Genomic DNA, 23,067 nt, shown 5'->3' on the forward strand with positions numbered 1-23,067 from the left:
ACGACACACCCTGGAGGTGGTTATTAATCTTACCAGTAACTGATCTATGAAAACAAGTGCGACACAACCTGGAAGTCGTTATTAAACTTACCAGTAACTGATCTATGAAAACAAGTGTGACACAACTTAGAGGTGATTATTAAACTTATCAATAACTGATGTATGAAAACAAGTATGACACAATCTAGAGGTGGTTATTAAACTTACCAGTAACTGATGTATGAAAACAAGTACGACACAACCTAGAGGTGGTTATTAAGCTTACCAATAACTGATCTATGAAAACAAGTATGACACAACCTAGAGGAGGTTATTAAACTTACCAGTAACTGATGTATGAAAACAAGTATGACACAACCTAGAGAAGGTTATTAAACTTACCAGTAACTAATCTATGAAAACAAGTACGACACAACCTAGAAGTGGTTATTAAACGTACCAATAACTGATCTATGAAAACAAGTACGACACAACATAGAGGTGGTTATTAAACTTACCAGTAACTGATCTATGAAAACAAGTATGACACAACCTAGAGGAGGTTATTAAACTTACCAGTAACTGATCTATGAAAACAAGTACGACACAACCTAGAAGTGGTTATTAAACGTACCAATAACTGATCTATGAAAACAAGTACGACACAACATAGAGGTGGTTATTAAACGTACCAATAACTGATCTATGAAAACAAGTACGACACAACATAGAGGTGGTTATTAAACTTACCAGTAACTGATCTATGAAAACAAGTATGACACAACCTAGAGGAGGTTATTAAACTTACCAGTAACTGATGTATGAAAACAAGTGTGACACAACATAGAGGTGGTTATTAATCTTACCAGTAACTGATCTATGAAAACAAGTACGACACAACCTAGAAGTGGTTATTAAACGTACCAATAACTGATCTATGAAAACAAGTACGACACAACATAGAGGTGGTTATTAAACTTACCAATAACTGATCTATGAAAACAAGTATGACACAACCTAGAGGGGGTTATTAAACTTACCAGTAACTGATGTATGAAAACAAGTACGACACAACCTAGAGGTGATTATTAAACTTATCAATAACTGATGTATGAAACAAGTGTGACACAACCTAGAGGTGGTTATTAAACTTACCAATAACTGATCTATGAAAAGAAGTATGACACAACCTAGAGAAGGTTATTAAACTTACCAGTAACTAATCTATGAAAACAAGTACGACACAACCTAGAAGTGGTTATTAAACGTACCAATAACTGATCTATGAAAACAAGTACGACACAACATAGAGGTGGTTATTAAACTTACCAGTAACTGATCTATGAAAACAAGTATGACACAACCTAGAGGAGGTTATTAAACTTACCAATAACTGATTTTGAAAACAAGTACGACACAACCTGGAGGTGGTTATTAAACTTACCAATAACTGATCTATGAAAACAAGTATGACACAACCTAGAGGTGGTTATTAAACTTACCAGTAACTGATGTATGAAAATAAGTACGACACAACCTGGAGGTGGTTATTAAACTTACCAGTAACTGATGTATGAAAACAAGTGTGACACAACCTAGAGGAGGTTATTAAACTTACCAGTAACTGATGTATGAAAACAAGTACGACACAACCTAGAGGTGGTTATTAAACTTATCAATAACTGATGTATGAAAACAAGTGTGACACAACCTAGAGGTGGTTATTAAACTTACTAGTAACTGATGTATTAAAACAAGTACGACACAACCTAGAGGAGGTTATTAAACTTACCAGTAACTGATGTATGAAAACAAGTATGACACAACCTAGAGGAGGTTACTAAACTTACCAGTAACTGATGTATGAAAACAAGTACGACACAACCCAGAGGTGATTATTAAACTTATCAATAACTGATGTATGAAAACAAGTGTGACACAACCTAGAGGTGGTTATTAAACTTACCAGTAACTGATGTATGAAAACAAGTGTGACACAACCTAGAGGTGATTATTAAACTTACCAGTAACTGATGTATGAAATCAAGTATGACACAACCTAGAGGAGGTTATTAAACTTACCAGTAACTGATGTATGAAAACAAGTACGACACAACCTAGAGGTGATTATTAACCTTATCAATAACTGATGTATGAAAACAAGTGTGACACAACCTGGAGGTGGTTATTAAACTTACCAATAACTGATCTATGAAAACAAGTATGATACAACCTAGAGGTGGTTATTAAACTTATCAATAACTGATGTATGAAAACAAGTGTGACACAACCTAGAGGTGGTTATTAAACTTACTAGTAACTGATGTATTAAAACAAGTACGACACAACCTAGAGGTGGTTATTAAACTTACCAGTAACTGATGTATGAAAACAAGTATGACACAACCTAGAGGAGGTTACTAAACTTACCAGTAACTGATGTATGAAAACAAGTACGACACAACCCAGAGGTGATTATTAAACTTATCAATAACTGATGTATGAAAACAAGTGTGACACAACCTAGAGGTGGTTATTAAACTTACCAGTAACTGATGTATGAAAACAAGTGTGACACAACCTAGAGGAGGTTATTAAACTTACCAGTAACTGATGTATGAAAACAAGTACGACACAACCTAGAGGTGATTATTAAACTTATCAATAACTGATGTATGAAAACAAGTGTGACACAACCTGGAGGTGGTTATTAAACTTACCAATAACTGATCTATGAAAACAAGTATGACACAACCTAGAGGTGGTTATTAAACTTACCAGTAACTGATGTATGAAAATAAGTACGACACAACCTGGAGGTGGTTATTAAACTTACCAGTAACTGATGTATGAAAACAAGTGTGACACAACCTAGAGGTGATTATTAAACTTACCAGTAACTGATGTATGAAAACAAGTGTGACACAACCTAGAGGTGATTATTAAACTTACCAGTAACTGATGTATGAAAACAAGTATGACACAACCTGGAGGAGGTTATTAAACTTACCAGTAACTGATGTATGAAAACAAGTACGACACAACCTAGAGGTGATTATTAAACTTATCAATAACTGATGTATGAAAACAAGTGTGATACAACCTAGAGGTGGTTATTAAACTTACCAGTAACTGATGTATTAAAACAAGTACGACACAACCTAGAGGTGGTTATTAAACTTACCAATAACTGATCTATGAAAACAAGTATGACACAACCTAGAAGAGGTTATTAAACTTACCAGTAACTGATGTATGAAAACAAGTATGACACAACCTAGAGGTGATTATTTAACTTATCAATAACTGATGTATGAAAACAAGTGTGACACAACCTGGAGGTGGTTATTAAACTTACCAATAACTGATCTATGAAAACAAGTATGACACAACCTAGAGGTGGTTATTAAACTTACCAGTAACTGATGTATGAAAATAAGTACGACACAACCTGGAGGTGGTTATTAAACTTACCAGTAACTGATGTATGAAAACAAGTGTGACACAACCTAGAGGTGATTATTAAACTTACCAGTAACTGATGTATGAAAACAAGTGTGACACAACCTAGAGGAGGTTATTAAACTTACCAGTAACTGATGTATGAAAACAAGTACGACACAACCTAGAGGTGATTATTAAACTTATCAATAACTGATGTATGAAAACAAGTGTGACACAACCTAGAGGTGGTTATTAAACTTACCAGTAACTGATGTATTAAAACAAGTACGACACAACCTAGAGGTGGTTATTAAACTTACCAATAACTGATCTATGAAAACAAGTATGACACAACCTAGAGGAGGTTATTAAACTTACCAGTAACTGATGTATGAAAACAAGTATGACACAACCTAGAGGTGATTATTAAACTTATCAATAACTGATGTATGAAAACAAGTGTGGCACAACCTAGAGGTGATTATTAAACTTACCTGTAACTGATGTATGAAAACAAGCGTGAACAACCTAGAGGTGGTTATTAAACTTACCAGTAACTGATCTATGAAAACAAGTGTGACACAACCTAGATGTGGTTATTAAACTTACCAGTAACTGATGTATGAAAACAAGTACAGTTACGACAGAAAGTGTTCGTACCCGTGCGCCCCGAGTGGTTTTTTGCTCATAAATTTAAAAGTATCACGAATAGGCTAATAGACGTAAAATATATTATAAATATTATACAAACACACATCTACATAAATTTTTATATAAACTAAACTACAAGTAAACTGTTTATAAACAAATAACCAAGAATAGGAGGAGCAGAAAGTGTTCGTACAGTTCAGAACGTGTGAAAAAACTTATATTCCCGTAACAAGTATATTTAGTTTGGCGAATAAACTACATTATATCATTCCAGAACTAGACACTGTGTTCATAATTATTGGAATTTATCCAACAAAAATTGTACTTCAGGCAATTTAGCGCCGTCTCCGTCATTATCTGCTTGGTCATCATGGCGAACAGGAAACAACTGTACAGTGATTTAAAGAACCGAATTATTGTAAAATACAAGTCTCGTGTGTCTCTTTCCGGTATTGCTACACAACTTAATGTGCTGAAATCTATTGTTCAAAGCATAATTGCCAAGTTTAAGCTTACAGGATCAACTGCTAACCTCCCTCGTTCCGAACGCTCCACCAAAATTCCAAGAGGAAGGTTCTCAGAGAAGTTGAGAAGTTAGTAGGAACCCTCGTTTAACACGTAATGACATACAGAAACTGCTAAGGGAAACTGGGGTTGAAGTAAGCACCTCTACAGTTATGAACATGTTACGCTCTTCTAGGTTCAAAGCATGCCGTCCTCGTAGAACTCCATATTTAAAGCCTGTTCATTTAGAAGCACGACTGAGGTATGCAAGAAAGCATGTAGATAAACCCTTTACCTATTGGAAGAGTATTCTTTGGTCAGACGAGAATAAACTCGAGCTTTCGGCCACAATGATGTTCGCTATATTTTCCGTAAGAAGGGGGAACGAAATCTTCCAATGAACACCGTCCCTACAGTTAAACACGGAGGTGGCTCGATCATGCTATGGGGTTCCTTCGGCTCTTCTGGTGTACGCAGCCTTCACCGCGTCAACGGAATCATGAAAAAAGAAGAGTACGTTGATACATTAGGCACTTATATCAAGAATGATGCTCGGAACTCGCGGCTTGAGCGTCGTTGGATCTTCCAGAAGGACAATGACCCAAAGCACACATCGAAATATGTGCAATCCTGGTTGCAGAGAAACCATATAAGCGTTATGGAGTGGCCATCGCAGTCACCCGATCTCAACCCAGTTGAAAACGTTTGGCATGAGTTGAAGACCAGAGTTCATCAGCGTCATCCGAAAAACTTGCCCCTCCTATGTTTGGTTATTTGTTTATAAACAGTTTATTTGTCGTTCAATTTACATAAAAAATTATGTAGATATGTGTTTGTATAATATTTATAATATACTATACTTTCATCTTCCTAATCGCGATACTTTTAAAGTTATAAGGAAAAAAACTACTCACGACGCAGGGGTACGAACACTTTCTGTCGTAACTGCATGACACAACCTAGAGGTGGTTATTAAACTCACCAGTCACTGATCTATGAAAGCAAAATGTGGGATATGACACAGCCTAGAGATGGTTGTAAAATTTACCAAGAACTGCAGATTTAATACAAGATGTGGAGTATTATAGAACATAGAAGTGGTCATTAAAGCATATGTGAACAGATTATAATAATATCAGGACATTTTAGTGGATAAGGTACAAACAGTACAATCATCTTCTTACTACAAGCTAATAGCTTAATACTGTTAAAATTTACTGAGTATTGTAACTAGTCCCTGCACAAGCTCAGTGAATATGTAAGGATAATTATGAATGGGTTATCCTTTGAATTATTGTCGGAAGTCATTAAAGAAAATTGTTTTTACAACTAGCAATATATCAAATGGATCAGATAAGCAGGCAGCCATCACCTCAACCATACTTTATATATATATAAGTGTTTAGAGCTCACCATACTATATATATATATAAATGTTTAGAGCTCACCATACTATATATATATATATGTGTTTAGAGTTAACCATACTTTATATACATATATGTTTAGAGTTCACCATACTGTATATATATATATATATAGATATGTTTAGAGCTCACCATACAATATATATATATGTGCTTAGAGCTCACCATACTGTATATATATATATATATATGTTTAGAGCTCACCATACTGTATATATATATATATGTTTAGAGTTCACCATACTCTCTATATATATATGTTTAGAGTTAACCATACTCTATATATATATATGTTTAGAGCTCACCATACTTTATATATATATATGTTTAAAGTTAACCATACTTTATATGTATATATGTTTAGAGTTAACCATACTTTATATATATATATGTTTAGAGTTAACCATACTCTATATATATATATATGTTTAGAGTTAACCATACTTTATATATATATATGTTTAGAGTTAACCATACTTTATATATATATATGTTTAGAGTTAACCATACTTTATATATATATGTGCTTAGAGCTCACCATACTCTAGATATATATATGTTTAGAGCTCACCATACTTTATATATATGTGTGTGTTTAGAGCTCACCATAATATATATATATATATATGTGTTTAGAACTCACCATACTTTATATATATATGTATGTTTATAGCTCACCATACTCTCTATATATATGTGTGTTTAGATCTCACCATACTCTTTATATATATAAATGTCTTTAGAGCTCACCATACTTTCTCTCTCTATATATATGTGTTTAGAGCTCACCATACTCTCTCTCTCTATATATATATATGTGTTTAGATCTCACCATACTCTCTCTATATATATATATGTGTTTAGAGCTCACCATACTCTATATATATATGTTTAGAGCTCACCATATGAGCTCTCTCTATATATATATGTTTAGAGCTCACCATATGAGCTCTATATATATATGTGTGTTTAGAGCTCACCATACTCTCTCTATATATATATATGTTTAGAGCTCACCATACTCTCTTTATATATATGTGTGTTTAGAGCTCACCATACTCTCTCTCTTTATATATATATATGTTTAGAGCTCCGTTTCATTAATGTAGTACTTGTTTGTCCACTTTTCTTACTGCTCCCCTATTGACATCAGCTAGAAATGTGTTCCTTTATATTACTAATTGTTGAAATTCAAGCATTTTTTTTACACCTTGCCTCTTTAGATCAGCTACAGATATGTCTCTTTAGGTTATTAACTGTTGAAGGTGAGGTTTTGTTAATTCTTACAGATATGTCTCTTTAGGTTATTGACTGTTGAAGGTGGGGTTTTGTTAATTCTTACAGATATGTCTCTTTAGGTTGTTAACTGTTGAAGGTGGGGTTTTGTTAATTCTTACAGATATGTCTCTTTAAGTTATTAACTGTTGAAGGTGGGGTTTTATTAATTCTTACAGATATGTCTCTTTAGGTTGTTAACTGTTGAAGGTGGGATTTTGGTAGTTCTTACAGATATGTCTCTTTAGGTTGTTAACTGTTGAAGGTGGGGTTTAGGTAGTTCTTACAAATATGTCTCTTTAGGTTGTTAACTGTTGAAGGTGGGGTTTTGTTAGTTCTTACAGATATGTCTCTTTAGGTTATTGACTGTTGAAGGTGGGGTTTTGTTAATTCTTACAGATATGTCTCTTTAGGTTGTTAACTGTTGAAGGTGGGGTTTTGTTAATTCTTACAGATATGTCTCTTTAGGTTATTAACTGTTGAAGGTGGGGTTTTGTTAATTCTTACAGATATGTCTCTTTAGGTTGTTAACTGTTGAAGGTGGGATTTTGGTAGTTCTTACAGATATGTCTCTTTAGGTTGTTAACTGTTGAAGGTGGGGTTTTGTTAGTTCTTACAGATATGTCTCTTTAGGTTACTAACTGTTGAAGGTGGGGTTTTGTTAGTTTTTACAGATATGTCTCTTTATTTTGTTAACTGTTGAAGGTGGGGTTTTGTTAGTTCTTACAGATATGTCTCTTTAGGTTACTAACTGTTGAAGGTGGGGTTTTGTTAGTTCTTACAGATATGTCTCTTTAGTTTGTTAGCTGTTGAAGGTAGGGTTTTGTTAGTTCTTACAGATATGTCTCTTTAGGTTATTAACTGTTGAAGGTGGGGTTTTGTTAATTCTTACAGATATGTCTCTTTAGGTTATTAACTGTTGAAGGTGGGGTTTTGTTAATTCTTACAGATATGTCTCTTTAGGTTGTTAACTGTTGAAGGTGGGGTTTTGTTAATTCTTACAGATATGTCTCTTTAGGTTATTAACTGTTGAAAGTGGGGTTTTGTTAATTCTTACAGATATGTCTCTTTAGGTTGTTAACTGTTAAAGGTGGGGTTTTGTTAGTTCTTATAGATATGTCTCTTTAGGTTACTAACTGTTGAAGGTGGGGTTTTGGTAGTTCTTACAGATATGTCTCTTTAGGTTATTAACTGTTGAAGGTGGGGTTTTGTTAATTCTTACAGATATGTCTCTTTAGGTTGTTAATTGTTGAAGGTGGGGTTTTGTTAGTTCTTACAGATATGTCTCTTTAGGTTGATAACTGAACTGTTGAAGGTGGGATTTTGGTAGTTCTTACAGATATGTCTCTTTAGGTTGTTAACTGTTGAAGGTGGGGTTTTGTTAGTTTTTACAGATATGTCTCTTTATTTTGTTAACTGTTGAAGGTGGGGTTTTGTTAGTTCTTACAGATATGTCTCTTTAGGTTACTAACTGTTGAAGGTGGGGTTTTGTTAGTTCTTACAGATATGTCTCTTTAGGTTACTAACTGTTGAAGGTGGGGTTTTGTTAGTTCTTACAGATATGTCTCTTTAGGTTACTAACTGTTGAAGGTGGGGTTTTGTTAGTTCTTACAGATATGTCTCTTTAGGTTGTTAACTGTTGAAGGTGGGGTTTTGTTAGTTCTTACAGATATGTCTCTTTAGGTTGTTAACTGTTGAAGGTGGGGTTTTGTTAGTTCTTACAGATATGTCTCTTTAGGTTGTTAACTGTTGAAGGTGGGGGTTTGTTAGTTCTTATAGATATGTCTCTTTAGGTTACTAACTGTTGAAGGTGGGGTTTTGGTAGTTGTTACAAATATGTCTCTTTAGGTTACTAACTGTTGAAGGTGGGGTTTTGTTAGTTCTTACAGATATGTCTCTTTAGGTTACTAACTGTTGAAGGTGGGGTTTTGTTAGTTCTTACAGATATGTCTCTTTAGGTTGTTAACTGTTAAAGGTGGGGTTTTGTTAGTTCTTATAGATATGTCTCTTTAGGTTACTAACTGTTGAAGGTGGGGTTTTGGTAGTTCTTACAGATATGTCTCTTTAGGTTATTAACTGTTGAAGGTGGGGTTTTGTTAATTCTTACAGATATGTCTCTTTAGGTTGTTAATTGTTGAAGGTGGGGTTTTGTTAGTTCTTACAGATATGTCTCTTTAGGTTGATAACTGAACTGTTGAAGGTGGGATTTTGGTAGTTCTTACAGATATGTCTCTTTAGGTTGTTAACTGTTGAAGGTGGGGTTTTGTTAGTTTTTACAGATATGTCTCTTTATTTTGTTAACTGTTGAAGGTGGGGTTTTGTTAGTTCTTACAGATATGTCTCTTTAGGTTACTAACTGTTGAAGGTGGGGTTTTGTTAGTTCTTACAGATATGTCTCTTTAGGTTACTAACTGTTGAAGGTGGGGTTTTGTTAGTTCTTACAGATATGTCTCTTTAGGTTACTAACTGTTGAAGGTGGGGTTTTGTTAGTTCTTACAGATATGTCTCTTTAGGTTGTTAACTGTTGAAGGTGGGGTTTTGTTAGTTCTTACAGATATGTCTCTTTAGGTTGTTAACTGTTGAAGGTGGGGTTTTGTTAGTTCTTACAGATATGTCTCTTTAGGTTGTTAACTGTTGAAGGTGGGGGTTTGTTAGTTCTTATAGATATGTCTCTTTAGGTTACTAACTGTTGAAGGTGGGGTTTTGGTAGTTGTTACAAATATGTCTCTTTAGGTTACTAACTGTTGAAGGTGGGGTTTTGTTAGTTCTTACAGATATGTTTCTTTAGGTTGTTAACTGTTGAAGGTGGGGTTTTGTTAGTTCTTACAAATATGTCTCTTTAGGTTACTAACTGTTGAAGGTGGGGTTTTGTTAGTTCTTACAGATATGTTTCTTTAGGTTGTTAACTGTTGAAGGTGGGGTTTTGTTAGTTCTTACCTCTTCAGGTCTGCTATAGATATGTCCTTCAGGGCCAGTAATACCCATGTTTAACATTCTCTTCTCATTCTAAAACAGAAATAAAATATTTAATGTTGCAAATAATTTTATGTGTGAGAAATTAGATCTAAAATCTATATGTGTTTATGAAAATCTGAAATTTGGTATTTTATCATAGCACTAAAAACATCAATTAAAAATACACGGTTGTAATTATTTATTTTTCAAAAGAAATGACTAAATCTATGTCTTCAATTTTTAAGAAGTGATTTATGATGCCTACCTCATCAATTATGTCTCCATTTTCAGCATGCACCATTGCTACCGCTCCTAACTTCTTGCATGCATGTAACATCTGCAGAAGTTCACCATCTCGTAGCATGTACTGGTCTTTGTAAGTCATGTAAGCCTTGAATGAATTTATTCCTTATAAAGGAAGAGTGAAACAGAAAGTTTAGTAGAAATGAAACTCACCTTAACGATACATTTGAAAATAACTGAGATGGAAGTTAATAATGTCCACAGAAAATCTGGGTACGTCAACTTGTCACATTTGTTGTAACAAGAAACCCACTTGAAGGAAAAATGTATTGCAAACTCTCTTTGTTAACCTAAAGATGACCTAAGAAGGTCGAAACGTTGTTCTGTACTTTATTTTAATTAAAGTGCTAATACCCATACCAGCCTTTTTAAAAAAGTATATAACTTGCCACTTTATTAGAACCCCCCTACTTGATATCATAATGACAGCATAGTCTCAGTGTGACACAGACTCTAAAAGATTTTGGGAGGTGCTCGTTTTCTTTGTGGATGTTCTGTGATGGAGTACGTTTAGCAATTTGTTCGCAAATGTTAGCAAAATATAATAGTAGTAAATCACGTATTCAGGTTCATCCCAATAATACACAACAGGATTTAATGGATACTCTAATTAAAAGTTAATGTAATCGAATTCTTGTTATGTCAGTCTTCAAACCAGTCTTGGGTAATATGATCACAGAAGTTTGTTAACAGTATCACCTTGAAAAGATCCTTAACTATCAGGACAGGAATGTAATATTGTGAGGTATACATGACTGACTACATTATGCTAGTACACTCTGGAAGTTTATGGCCCACCCCTTGCATCAAATAGTTATACCACGTGCTAACAGCATAAACTGTCTCAAGTTCGTCATGTGCCAGATGAACTCCCTTTCAGTTGCTACTGTTGGCGAACTCTGATGAACTCCCTTTCAGTAGCTACTGTTGGTCGATTCTGATGAACTCCCTTTCAGCAGCTACTGTTGGTGGATTCTGATGAACTCCCTTTCTGTAGCTACTGTTGATAAGGTCTAATGACAAATAGTTTTGAATAATTAGAAGAAACAGCTTCTACTAGAAATGCTTCTGTTCAACAGGCACATTCATAACCTTCTTGGAAAGTCTGTGAAATAAATGTTATTACCGACTATCTTGGAAATTGATTAAGGTATTACTATGTCTCTATATTTATAAATCAGTTACTTGAAACATTACACGATCAGTTTTATTCTGAATAAGTAGAGTGCTATTTAAAGTTGTATGTGTGTTATTAGTCACAACTGGTTATAATAACATACTTCTGCATCCTCACAACCTCCAATAAGAAATTACTAGTTATTGTTAAAGGATTGTAGAAAATTAGGTATAGTTAACATAAACTTCTTAAGGAGTTTTCTGTCATTAATCAAACCCACAGTACTATCTGCCCTCAAATTATTGTTAATTCAACACCACAGATCCACGCAAAGATAGTTAAATTATTGATTCGTGAAAACCAAAGATATAGTCCACTCTCTCCTAGAAAATAAATTAAGTTTTATTCATATTTCTAACACAGTCTGTTTTGAAGAACCAATACCTTTCTCTTTTACTAAAACTTCCATTTCTTCTTCGGTTTTCTCAGTCCATTCAGGTATCACTATGTGTAAAGCATAATCACAGCAGACATTTTCATCAGCCACTTCTCTCCTCATCTCGTAGGACTTGAGAAGCGATGAACTAGAAGACTCCATCACAAAATCCACTATTCAAATAAACCAATGTAAGTAAATATTGCTTTCAACTGGAAATACTTGTTGATACAAAGCAACTCAAAGTATTATTGATAAGTCAATAAAACACGTAGATTAAAAAAAAATTGGTTAGAAACAAAATATACGGAACTCTGTAATCTGATGACTTTTGAAAGGTGGATATTTCTCCATCTTCGTCAAAAGTGCTCAGGTTTTTGGGTTTTGCATTCGTGTTTTAAAATATTATTGTTGTGACTTGGTAATGAAGAAACCTATAAGGAATGTATGATGTGTCAACAGTATCGTTCTCTTATTATTGTTGTGAGTTCTATTAAGTTCATCAGAATATTATGTGGTATACCGCAAACTCTAACAAACTTTAGTGAACATAAACCAACCAAACTAAAGTGAAATGTAAATATAAAACTACTGTCCAAAAGAGAAAGACTCCCTAATTATTACTGAAACCAAAATTAACTGGAATAACATTATGATACTCAAGTGAGAACAGCAAAGACAACAAATTCTGTAGTTTTGTGCTTAATAACAAATTAAAACCAAAAAACGATTCTTATTCTCAACAGATATTATTTGTTAAATATTACCACAATGAAAAGGTTCCTGCTTCTTAGCAGAAATAAGCTGTCATTACAGACTACTTACTAATCATTGTATTTTTGCCTGGTATCAATTACTACACACTACTTACCAACCATGGTATTTCCATCTGGAAACCATTACAACAGGCTACATCCCAATCATGGAATTTGAACCTGGTAACAATCACTAGAGACTACTTACTTAATAATGGTATTTTAACCTGGTAACAATCACTAGAGACAACTTATTTAATAATGGTATTTTAACCTGGTAACAGTCACTACAGAATACTTAGTAACCATGGTATTTGAACCTGATATCAGTTACTACAGAATGCTTACCAATCATGGTATTTCCACCTGATTTTAGTTAGTACAGACTACCTACTAATCATGGTATTTCCACCTGGTATCAGTTTCTACAGACGACTTACTAATCATAGTATTTGAACCTGGTAACAGTCACTACATACTATTTACTTAATCATGCTATTTGAACCTGATATCAATTACTACAGAATACTTACTGATCATGGTATTTGAACCTGGTATCAGTTATTACAGAATATTTGCTATTCATGGTATTTAAACCTGATAACAGTCACTACAGACTACTTACTAATCATGGTATTTGAACTAGGGAATAGTCACTGCAGACTACTTACTAATCATGGTATTTGAACTAGGGAACAGTCACTGCAGACTACTTACTAATCATGGTATTTGAACTAGGGAACAGTCACTACAGACTACTTACTAATCATGGTATTTAAACTAGGGAATAGTCACTGCAGACTACTTACTAATCATGGTATTTGAACTAGGGAACAGTCACTACAGACTACTTACTAATCATGGTATTTGAACTAGGGAACAGTCACTGCAGACGACTTACTAATCATGGTATTTGAACTAGGGAACAGTCACTGCAGACTACTTACTAATCATGGTATTTGAACTAGGGAACAGTCACTGCAGACTACTTACTAATCATGGTATTTGAACTAGGGAACAGTCACTACAGACTACTTACTAATCATGGAATTTGAACTAGGAAATAGTCACTGCAGACTACTTACTAATCATGGAATTTGAACTAGGGAACAGTCACTGCAGACTACTTACTAATCATGGTATTTGAACTAGGGAACAGTCACTGCAGACTACTTACTAATCATGGTATTTGAACTAGGGAACAGTCACTGCAGACTACTTACTAATCATGGTATTTGAACTAGGGAACAGTCACTGCAGACTACTTACTAATCATGGTATTTGAACTAGGGAACAGTCACTGCAGACTACTTACTAATCATGGTATTTGAACTAGGGAACAGTCACTGCAGACTACTTACTAATCATGGTATTTGAACTAGGGAACAGTCACTACAGACTACTTACTAATCATGGTATTTGAACTAGGGAACAGTCACTGCAGACTACTTACTAATCATGGTATTTAAACTAGGGAATAGTCACTGCAGACTACTTACTAATCATGGTATTTAAACTAGGGAATAGTCACTGCAGACTACTTACTAATCATGGTATTTGAACTAGGGAACAGTCACTGCAGACGACTTACTAATCATGGTATTTGAACTAGGGAACAGTCACTGCAGACTACTTACTAATCATGGTATTTGAACTAGGGAACAGTCACTACAGACTACTTACTAATCATGGTATTTAAACTAGGGAATAGTCACTGCAGACTACTTACTAATCATGGTATTTGAACTAGGGAACAGTCACTGCAGACTACTTACTAATCATGGTATTTAAACTAGGGAATAGTCACTGCAGACTACTTACTAATCATGGTATTTGAACTAGGGAACAGTCACTACAGACTACTTACTAATCATGGTATTTGAACTAGGGAATAGTCACTGCAGACTACTTACTAATCATGGTGTTTGAACTAGGGAACAGTCACTGCAGACTACTTACTAATCATGGGATTTGAACTAGGGAACAGTCACTGCAGACTACTTACTAATCATGGTATTTGAACTAGGGAACAGTCACTACAGACTACTTACTAATCATGGTATTTGAACTAGGGAACAGTCACTACAGACTACTTACTAATCATGGAATTTGAACTAGGAAATAGTCACTGCAGACTACTTACTAATCATGGAATTTGAACTGGGGAACAGTCACTGCAGACTACTTACTAATCATGGTATTTGAACTAGGGAACAGTCACTGCAGACTACTTACTGATCATGGTATTTGAACTAGGGAACAGTCACTGCAGACTACTTACTAATCATGGTATTTGAACTAGGGAACAGTCACTGCAGACTACTTACTAATCATGGAATTTGAACTAGGGAATAGTCACTGCAGACTACTTACTAATCATGGTATTTGAACTAGGGAACAGTCACTGCAGACTACTTACTAATCATGGTATTTGAACTAGGAAACAGTCACTGCAGACTACTTACTAATCATGGTATTTGAACTAGGGAACAGTCACTGCAGACTACTTACTAATCATGGAATTTGAGCTAGGGAACAGTCACTGCAGACTACTTACTAATCATGGTATTTGAACAAGGGAACAGTCACTGCAGACTACTTACTAATCATGGAATTTGAACTAGGGAATAGTCACTGCAGACTACTTACTAATCATGGAATTTGAACAAGGGAACAGTCACTGCAGACTACTTACTAATCATGGTGGTTCCTCCTGCTAATGCTGCCTTTGTCCCATGGTAGAAATCATCCACAGATTTTTCTCCCATAAAATTTATCCCAAGTTGTGTTTGAGTGTCAATTCCACCTGTAGATATAACATAAATAAATCCATTTTTGATTTTCTTCGAAAATAGAAGTGTTTAAAAGTAGGAAGCTGAAATTCAAAATAGGAGAAACACTAGTAGTATTAGAAGGTGTTATTAAAACTGGAGAAACCCTCGTAGTAATTTTGGGTGTTATTAAAGCAGAAGAAACACTTGTTGTAATAGAGGGTGTTATTAAAGCAGAAGAAACACTCGTAGCAATAGAGGGTGTTATTAAAACAGGAGAAACTCTCGTAGTAATAGAGGGTGTTAATAAAACAGGAGAAACACTCGTAGTAATAGAGGGTGTTAATAAAACAGGAGAAACACTCGTAGTAATAGAGAGTGTTATTAGAACAGGAGAAACACTCATTGTAATAGAGGGTGTTATTACAACAGGAGAAACACTCGTAGTAATATAGGGTGTTATTAAAACAGGAGAAACACTCGTAGTAATAGAGGGTGTTAATAAAACAGGATAAACCCTCGTAGTAATATAGGGTGTTATTAAACAGGAGAAACACTCGTAGTAATAGAGGGTGTTATTAAAGCAGAAGAAACACTTGTTGTAATAGAGGGTGTTATTACAACAGGAGAAACACTCGTAGTAGTAGAGGGTGTTATTAAAACAGGAGAAACACTCGTAGTAATAGAGGGTGTTAATAAAACAGGAGAAACCCTCGTAGTAATATAGGGTGTTATTAAAGCAGGAGAAACCCTCGTAGTAATATAGGGTGTTATTAAAACAGGAGAAACACTCGTAGCAATAGAGGGTGTTATTAAAACAGGAGAAACACTCGTAGCAATAGAGGGTGTTAATAAAACAGGAGAAACACTCGTAGTAATAGAGAGTGTTATTAGAACAGGAGAAACACTCGTTGTAATAGAGGGTGTTATTAGAACAGGAGAAACACTCGTTGTAATAGAGGGTGTTTAGTAAAAGAAAGTTAAAAATAAATAAAATGAGAATATATGAAGTGTGTTTTCATTACCTGGAATGACAAGTTTTCCTTTAGAGTTAATGGTTCTGGTTCCTTCTGGGACACTGAGATCAGTTCCCACTTCTCTGTAGAAAATAACAAAATAGTTTGGTTACGAAGTAGACACGACGGACAAGTTCTTAAAACACCTTGCTTGTAATTTGACATGCAAATACATATAAAGCATAAACATCAGTACTTGAGGTACACTGTGCTTGGATGGACAAAGATTTGACATATATTTGGAAAGTTGTCTGTTTTAATAATCCAAACACCTTATTTCTATCTGGTGTGGCCCCAGCATGGCCAGGTGGTTAAGGCAGTTCACTCATAATCCGAGGGTCGCGGATTCGAATTTCCATCACACCAAACATGCTAGCCGTTTCAGCCGTGACGACGTTATAATGTGACGATCAATCCCACTATTCGTTGGTAGAAGAGTAGCCCAAGAGTTAGCGGTGGGTGGTGACTACTAGCTGCCCTCCCGCTAGTCTTACACTACTAAATTATGGACGGCTAGCGCAGATAGCCCTCGTGTAGCTTTGCGCGAAATTCAAAACAAAGTTATCTGGTGTGCGGGAGAAATACTTTAGTACCTTTACTGATGGAACAACTTATTAGCAGTCCGTGCACTCACGTGGATAGATATTGTAGTTCTAAGTTACTAGTTTATTTGCATTTGATACAGATATTGACATACGTTTGTTCAAGGAATGTCCTAAAGTATCGTGTAAAGGTGCAAAATAACTGTGTCTCTGTCTCATCTTCTTGTCTTGAACAGAAGCGTGAAAGAAGGAAATACAGATGTGTCTGTTTTATGAAAAGGTCTGTGATTTTAAACCTATTACTCACTTAATGACTCCATCTTCAATGTAGACGTCGCCGTCAAATATAATATCGTGGTTTACGATTGTTCCATCGACTATGAGCAGACGCTGTCGTTGATTCTGGAAAGAGAAAGTCATTGTTCTGAAATACATCAATACTCACTAACGTATTCACTGAACGACGGGGGTATAAGACGTTCCTGGGTATGACGTAGAAGATGGGGTCAGATACGAACGCTGATTTTTATGTCATTTTTCTAGGGACTCTGAGAGTACATGCTTGATTTGGTGACAATCGGTTCAGAAGTTCGCTAGTTACTTTAGTGAATTAATGGTTTAGATGTACTTTTTAAATGTAGGACAAGTGTCTGCATGCGATACAATTGTATTAAAATGTATCGTCATACGTACGTAAATATATCAGTGTAAAAAAAACAAGTTTCTCCCTTATTATCTTTGTTTGTTGTCCCCGTTGGGACAGCGGTAAGCCTACGGATTTACAACGCTAAAATCAGGAGTTCGATTCCCTCTGTTGTTTTGTTCGTTGTTATTAAGCACAAACATACATAAAGGGCTATTTGTGCTCTGTCCACCACGGGTATCGAAACCAAGTTACTAGTACTGTAAGTCCTCGGAGATACCGCTGTGCCACTGGGGGGGATTCAGACTGAATAAAAAAAAAGACTAAAATATTGATAGCGGGAAAATACTGGGGGACAATGATATGCGGGCACCCACTTTAACTACTAGGGCTACGTGCCTTTCCAAGCACGAGTAAATGGAAAAGATTTTTCAGACTTCCATAAACAAGCAAGAACAGTAAAAGTAGGCTTATGGAAATCCTGGGGCAAAAATATTCTGCTTTCCTCCTCCACGGTTCCTCCCTTCAAATATTACGTAAGTGAGATAATATTATAAATTATAACATAAGTAAAATAACACTATGTTTCATATTGTATCGTGTTATATCACTGGTGAATACAGAGACCTCTAAAGTTGTTATATCACTGGTGAATACAGAAACCTCTATAGTTGTTATATCACTGGTGAATACAGAGACCTCTATAGTTGTTATATCACTGGTGAATACAGAGACCTCTATAGTTGTTATATCACTGGTGAATACAGAGACCTCTATAGTTGTTATATCACTGGTGAATACAGAGACCTCTATAGTTGTTATATCACTGGTGAATACAGAGACCTCTAAAGTTGTTATATCACTGGTGAATACAGAGACCTCTAAAGTTGTTATATCACTGGTGAATACAGAGACCTCTAAAGTTGACTCGTAGGGACCCGTTGAATTGACGCGTCTTTCCTATCCACAGATGGACCTTTCACGAGTTACATCTAGGTACCAAGGAGGTCTTAGAGTCCCAAATACGTTAATGTTGTGTATTTGACGAGTATTTCTGTCATCAGGCTGTTAATTTGGTGTATTTTACAACATACATCTAAACCAGTATATGATACATCACAATGTACATCTATATCAGTCTATGATATATCACAATGCACATCAATATCAGTTTATGATATATCACAATGCACATCAATATCAGTTTATGATATAGATGTGCATTATTAATTTGGTGTATTTTACGACGTACATCTAAACCAGTATATGATATATAACAATGTATATCTATATCAATCTATGATACATCACAATGTACATCTATAGCAGTCCATGATACATCACAATGTACATCTATAGCAGTCTATGATACATCACAATGTACATCTATAGCAGTCTATGATACATCACAATGTACATCTATAGCAGTCTATGATACATCACAATGTACATCTAAATCATTCTGTGATATATCACAATGTACATCTATACCAGTCTATAATACATCACAATGTACTCATAAACCAGTCTGTAATATATCACAATATACATCTATATGAATCGATAATACAGTACAATTTACGTCTAAACCTCTTTCTGATACAATACAATGTACGTCTAAATGTGTCTCTGATGACGTACAATGTACGTCTAAATGTGTCTCTGATACAATATCGTGTACGTCTAAATGTGTCTTTGATACAATACCATGTAGTCTAAACGTGTCTCTGATACAGTACAATGTACGTCTAAATGTGTCTCTGATACAATACCATGTACGTCTAAACGTGTCTCTGATACAGTACAATGTACGTCTAAATGTGTCTCTGATACAGTACAATGTATGTCTAAACGTGTCTTTGATACCGTACAATGTACGTCTAAACATGTATGTGATACCGTACAATGTACGTCTAAAGGTGTATGTGATACCGTACAATGTACGTCTAAAAGTGTATGTGATATTGTACAATGTACGTCTAAACGTGTATGTGATACAGTACAATGTACGTCTAAAAGTGTATGTGATACCGTACAATGTACGTCTAAAAGTGTATGTGATATTGTACAATGTACGTCTAAACGTGTATGTGATACAGTACAATGTACGTCTAAAAGTGTATGTGATACCGTACAATGTACGTCTAAACGTGTATGTGATACCGTACAATGTATGTCTAAACGTGTATGTGATACCGTACAATGTACGTCTAAACGTCTATGTGATACCGTACAATGTAGTCTAAACCTGTTTCTCATACAGTACATCAAAAGCAGTGTATTATCGATCACGTATATTTCACCTATCCTGATACATCACAATATACGTCTAAATACGCATTAAAATTCTGTTTAATAAATACATGTGGCAGTAAAAAATAAACTACCCGTGAATGGTATTGTATTTAACAAATTTGGAAAGTTTATTAAGAATATACGAATTTCTTTATTATTAATGTTGTTATTTTGCATGTTTTGTTTTTCTGTCGATAGCTTTGTTTATTATAAAATCTTGAGCTGGTAAAAATGTTTATTGTTAGTCTTGTCGAATTTTACTACCACGAGGCCTCTCTGGCCTGCAGATGCTAGGCCACTGATGGTTCGCCCTGGACTATGTATACTTCATTACAACATACGAGACGGACAATATGGAATCGATATTTAAATAAACTAGGTATGCTTGTAATATAATCACCCATTGAATCTCTTCTCTTTTCTGATTTGCCATATCAACTCTCCTTTTACGATTTTCTCCACTGTATGTACACAGACACGTATTTTACTCCATAATAAAAAATATTAATCAATTTAGACCTTTAGGATCTAAGAGCCTCACAACCGGCTGCAATCGACTTCCGCTGAGGGAAGGATTTCCGTTAGAAGGGGGTGTGGTCACAGATGCCCAATGATAGTGACGAGGGAGCAAGTTCGTACTCCTAAATCGTAAAATTTCCTCTCCAAGAATCTTGAAATTGAAACAAGGAGTTTGAAACACAAACGGCAAAGTTTAGTACTATGGTTATAAGTAATATAACCCGAATTTTATGATGTTTTGTTTGTTTTTTTCAAACTTCTTGAATTATGTCTGTTATTGGTACTTATAGTACACTCTTTCTGGAATGAGACAGAGGATGGTTCGTCCCCCGCTGGTACAGCGGTAAGTCTTCGGATTTACAACGCTAAAATCAGGGGTTCGATTCCCTCGATGGGCTCAGCAGATAGCTTAATGTGGCTTTGCTATAAGAAAAACACACAGAGGCTGGTTCAGAGAGTAGTTAAGACAAGGACTTAATATAAAGTTACCAGATATCTTTGAAATGATTTTCCAAGTAAAGTTTTGGAATATTTACAGTAACAACATTTAGCTAGCATCCAAAAGTAATATTATTAAATCAAATTATATTTCACCGATTTGGGTCCATAAATGTTAACTTTCATAAATACACAATATCTCACAGTTTCAGTCTCTCGGACTTTCTATGGGTAACCTTCACTAAATGTTGAAATGTGCGCCACTAGTAACGAATGTTACATATAAAACAAAGGAAGTGAAATGTTTCAGCGTCACTCTAATCACTGTTTTAGAATAACATTCGTAGCATCTATTATCCATTCAAACATCAGTAATCTATCATGCACTTAAGGCCCGGCATGACCAAGTGTGTTAAGGCGTGCGACTCCTAATCTGAGGGTCGCGGGTTCGCATCCTCATCGCGCCAAACATGCTCGCCCTTTCAGCGTGGGGGCGTTATAAGGTGACGGTCAATCCCACTATTCGTTGGTAAAAGAGTAGCCCAAGAGTTGGCGGTGGGTGGTGATGACTAGCTGCCTTCCCTCTAGTCTTACACTGCTAAATTAGGGACGGCTGGCACAGATAGCCCTTGAGTAGCTTTGTGCGAAATTCCAAAACAAACAAACAAACTATCATGCACTCAAACCGCCACCTATGATTATAAACACTAACTATATATTATATTGTATTACATGTAAACATCGTTAACTGTAGGTTATCTACAGGATTTCCGATAATTCTACTGCCTGTTTAGTTTATTTCACAAAGTTCAAATCTATTCAGTTTTAACAATAATTTAATAATCATGAATTCTCACCCAATCTTGGAGTGTCGATGGTTGTGCCTCAATTTTTTCCACTTCCTTTACAACTAAAATTTCTTTTATCTCCTTTGGAGATTCTTTTTGAACATCTTCAAGGTCTTTCTTAGTCGAACTTTTTGGAGGGCTCTCTCCTATTTTAATGGATTTCAGCTCCGTGTCACTAACAGTGGAAAAGAACACGTCGTGTCGAGGTCGTCTGTGAGATTTAGGGGTTCCTTCGTCACTTTCAGAGCTTCGATAGGGTGAAGAGGGTGAAGAAGCCATCTTGGGCACCAGATGAAGGAGTGTGGACCTTTTTCTTTATTAACACAAAGAGCTATAGAACGTTTGTAACAAATGTGATATCTTATGTTCCTTCTTATTCTGAATTACATTTTGTTTGGTTTGCGCGTTTAGTAATTACGAATCTGCTAAAATAGTAACCTTTCATTAATTTGTAAGGATCTATATAATGGATTAAATGAACTTCTATATTTATAGTTTTACATAGCGAAGGACATTTCATTCTGTGTTTGAAGTTCTACTTAATGGATTAGTTAACCTAATTAGCTATTCACACACTTTCAAAGGAACCAAAATGAAATCTCTTTCTTCGTAATTACATTATTCGAATTTGAATCAGCTCTGCAGTCTCTTTGTAATCATTTCAATGGATAACGTGACTTACCTTATCGCTGATTATTAAGATAATGGAAAACTGGAGATTTAAAGATCTCCTGTTGCAGCACCTCAGAAATCCCAAGTCACTGGTACATTCTAATCTGGAACTTGAAATACCCCGTGGTTTGATGAGAGATCAGATCACCATCATATAAATATCCACGTACATTCACCTAAGGTGCACCAGACACTGCAGAGAAAATACTTATCCACGTTTCAGGGCCGCATGAGGTTGTCTACTGCAAAGATCGATAGAAGAAGCAAGATATGTTCTCCACACGCTATCTTGTATACTACTGACCGTTGTCAAGGCAACATGCCAATGTTATTTCTTATTCTATGTGTGCGCCATCTAGTCTGATGATTCACTAACCTTAGTAAAATAACTGTTAAAAGGAATCGCTGTATTACCATATCGTTTTTCTTTTCTTTACATGTTCCTTTTTTCTTTCTATCTAATTTTTTTCGCACTAA

At 35.2% G+C, this 23,067-nt stretch overlaps 1 protein-coding gene across 2 annotated transcripts in view; it reads right to left on the reverse strand.

Annotated features, from left to right (window-relative positions):
• The window catches only part of LOC143248582 (dihydropyrimidinase-like), a 56,924-nt gene extending 34,184 nt beyond the window's left edge, over positions 1–22,740 (reverse strand). The window contains exons 1-8 of one of the 2 annotated variants that reach the window (XM_076497049.1): positions 22,601–22,732; positions 21,928–22,249; positions 17,483–17,577; positions 16,643–16,716; positions 15,542–15,652; positions 12,100–12,264; positions 10,501–10,643; positions 10,218–10,286 (exon numbers count right to left, since the gene is read on the reverse strand). In XM_076497049.1, coding sequence (XP_076353164.1) covers positions 10,218–10,286; positions 10,501–10,643; positions 12,100–12,264; positions 15,542–15,652; positions 16,643–16,716; positions 17,483–17,577; positions 21,928–22,197 — 927 coding nt within the window. In that variant the 5' untranslated portion in view covers positions 22,198–22,249; positions 22,601–22,732. Of the gene's footprint in view, positions 1–10,217; positions 10,287–10,500; positions 10,644–12,099; positions 12,265–15,541; positions 15,653–16,642; positions 16,717–17,482; positions 17,578–21,927; positions 22,250–22,600 lie in introns of both variants that reach the window. The other variant, XM_076497048.1, reaches the window with a different exon arrangement.
• Between the last annotated feature and the right edge of the window lie 327 nt (positions 22,741–23,067).

Source organism: Tachypleus tridentatus, chromosome 4 (genome assembly GCF_004210375.1).
Source record: "Tachypleus tridentatus isolate NWPU-2018 chromosome 4, ASM421037v1, whole genome shotgun sequence".
NCBI classification, from domain to species: domain Eukaryota; kingdom Metazoa; phylum Arthropoda; class Merostomata; order Xiphosura; family Limulidae; genus Tachypleus; species Tachypleus tridentatus.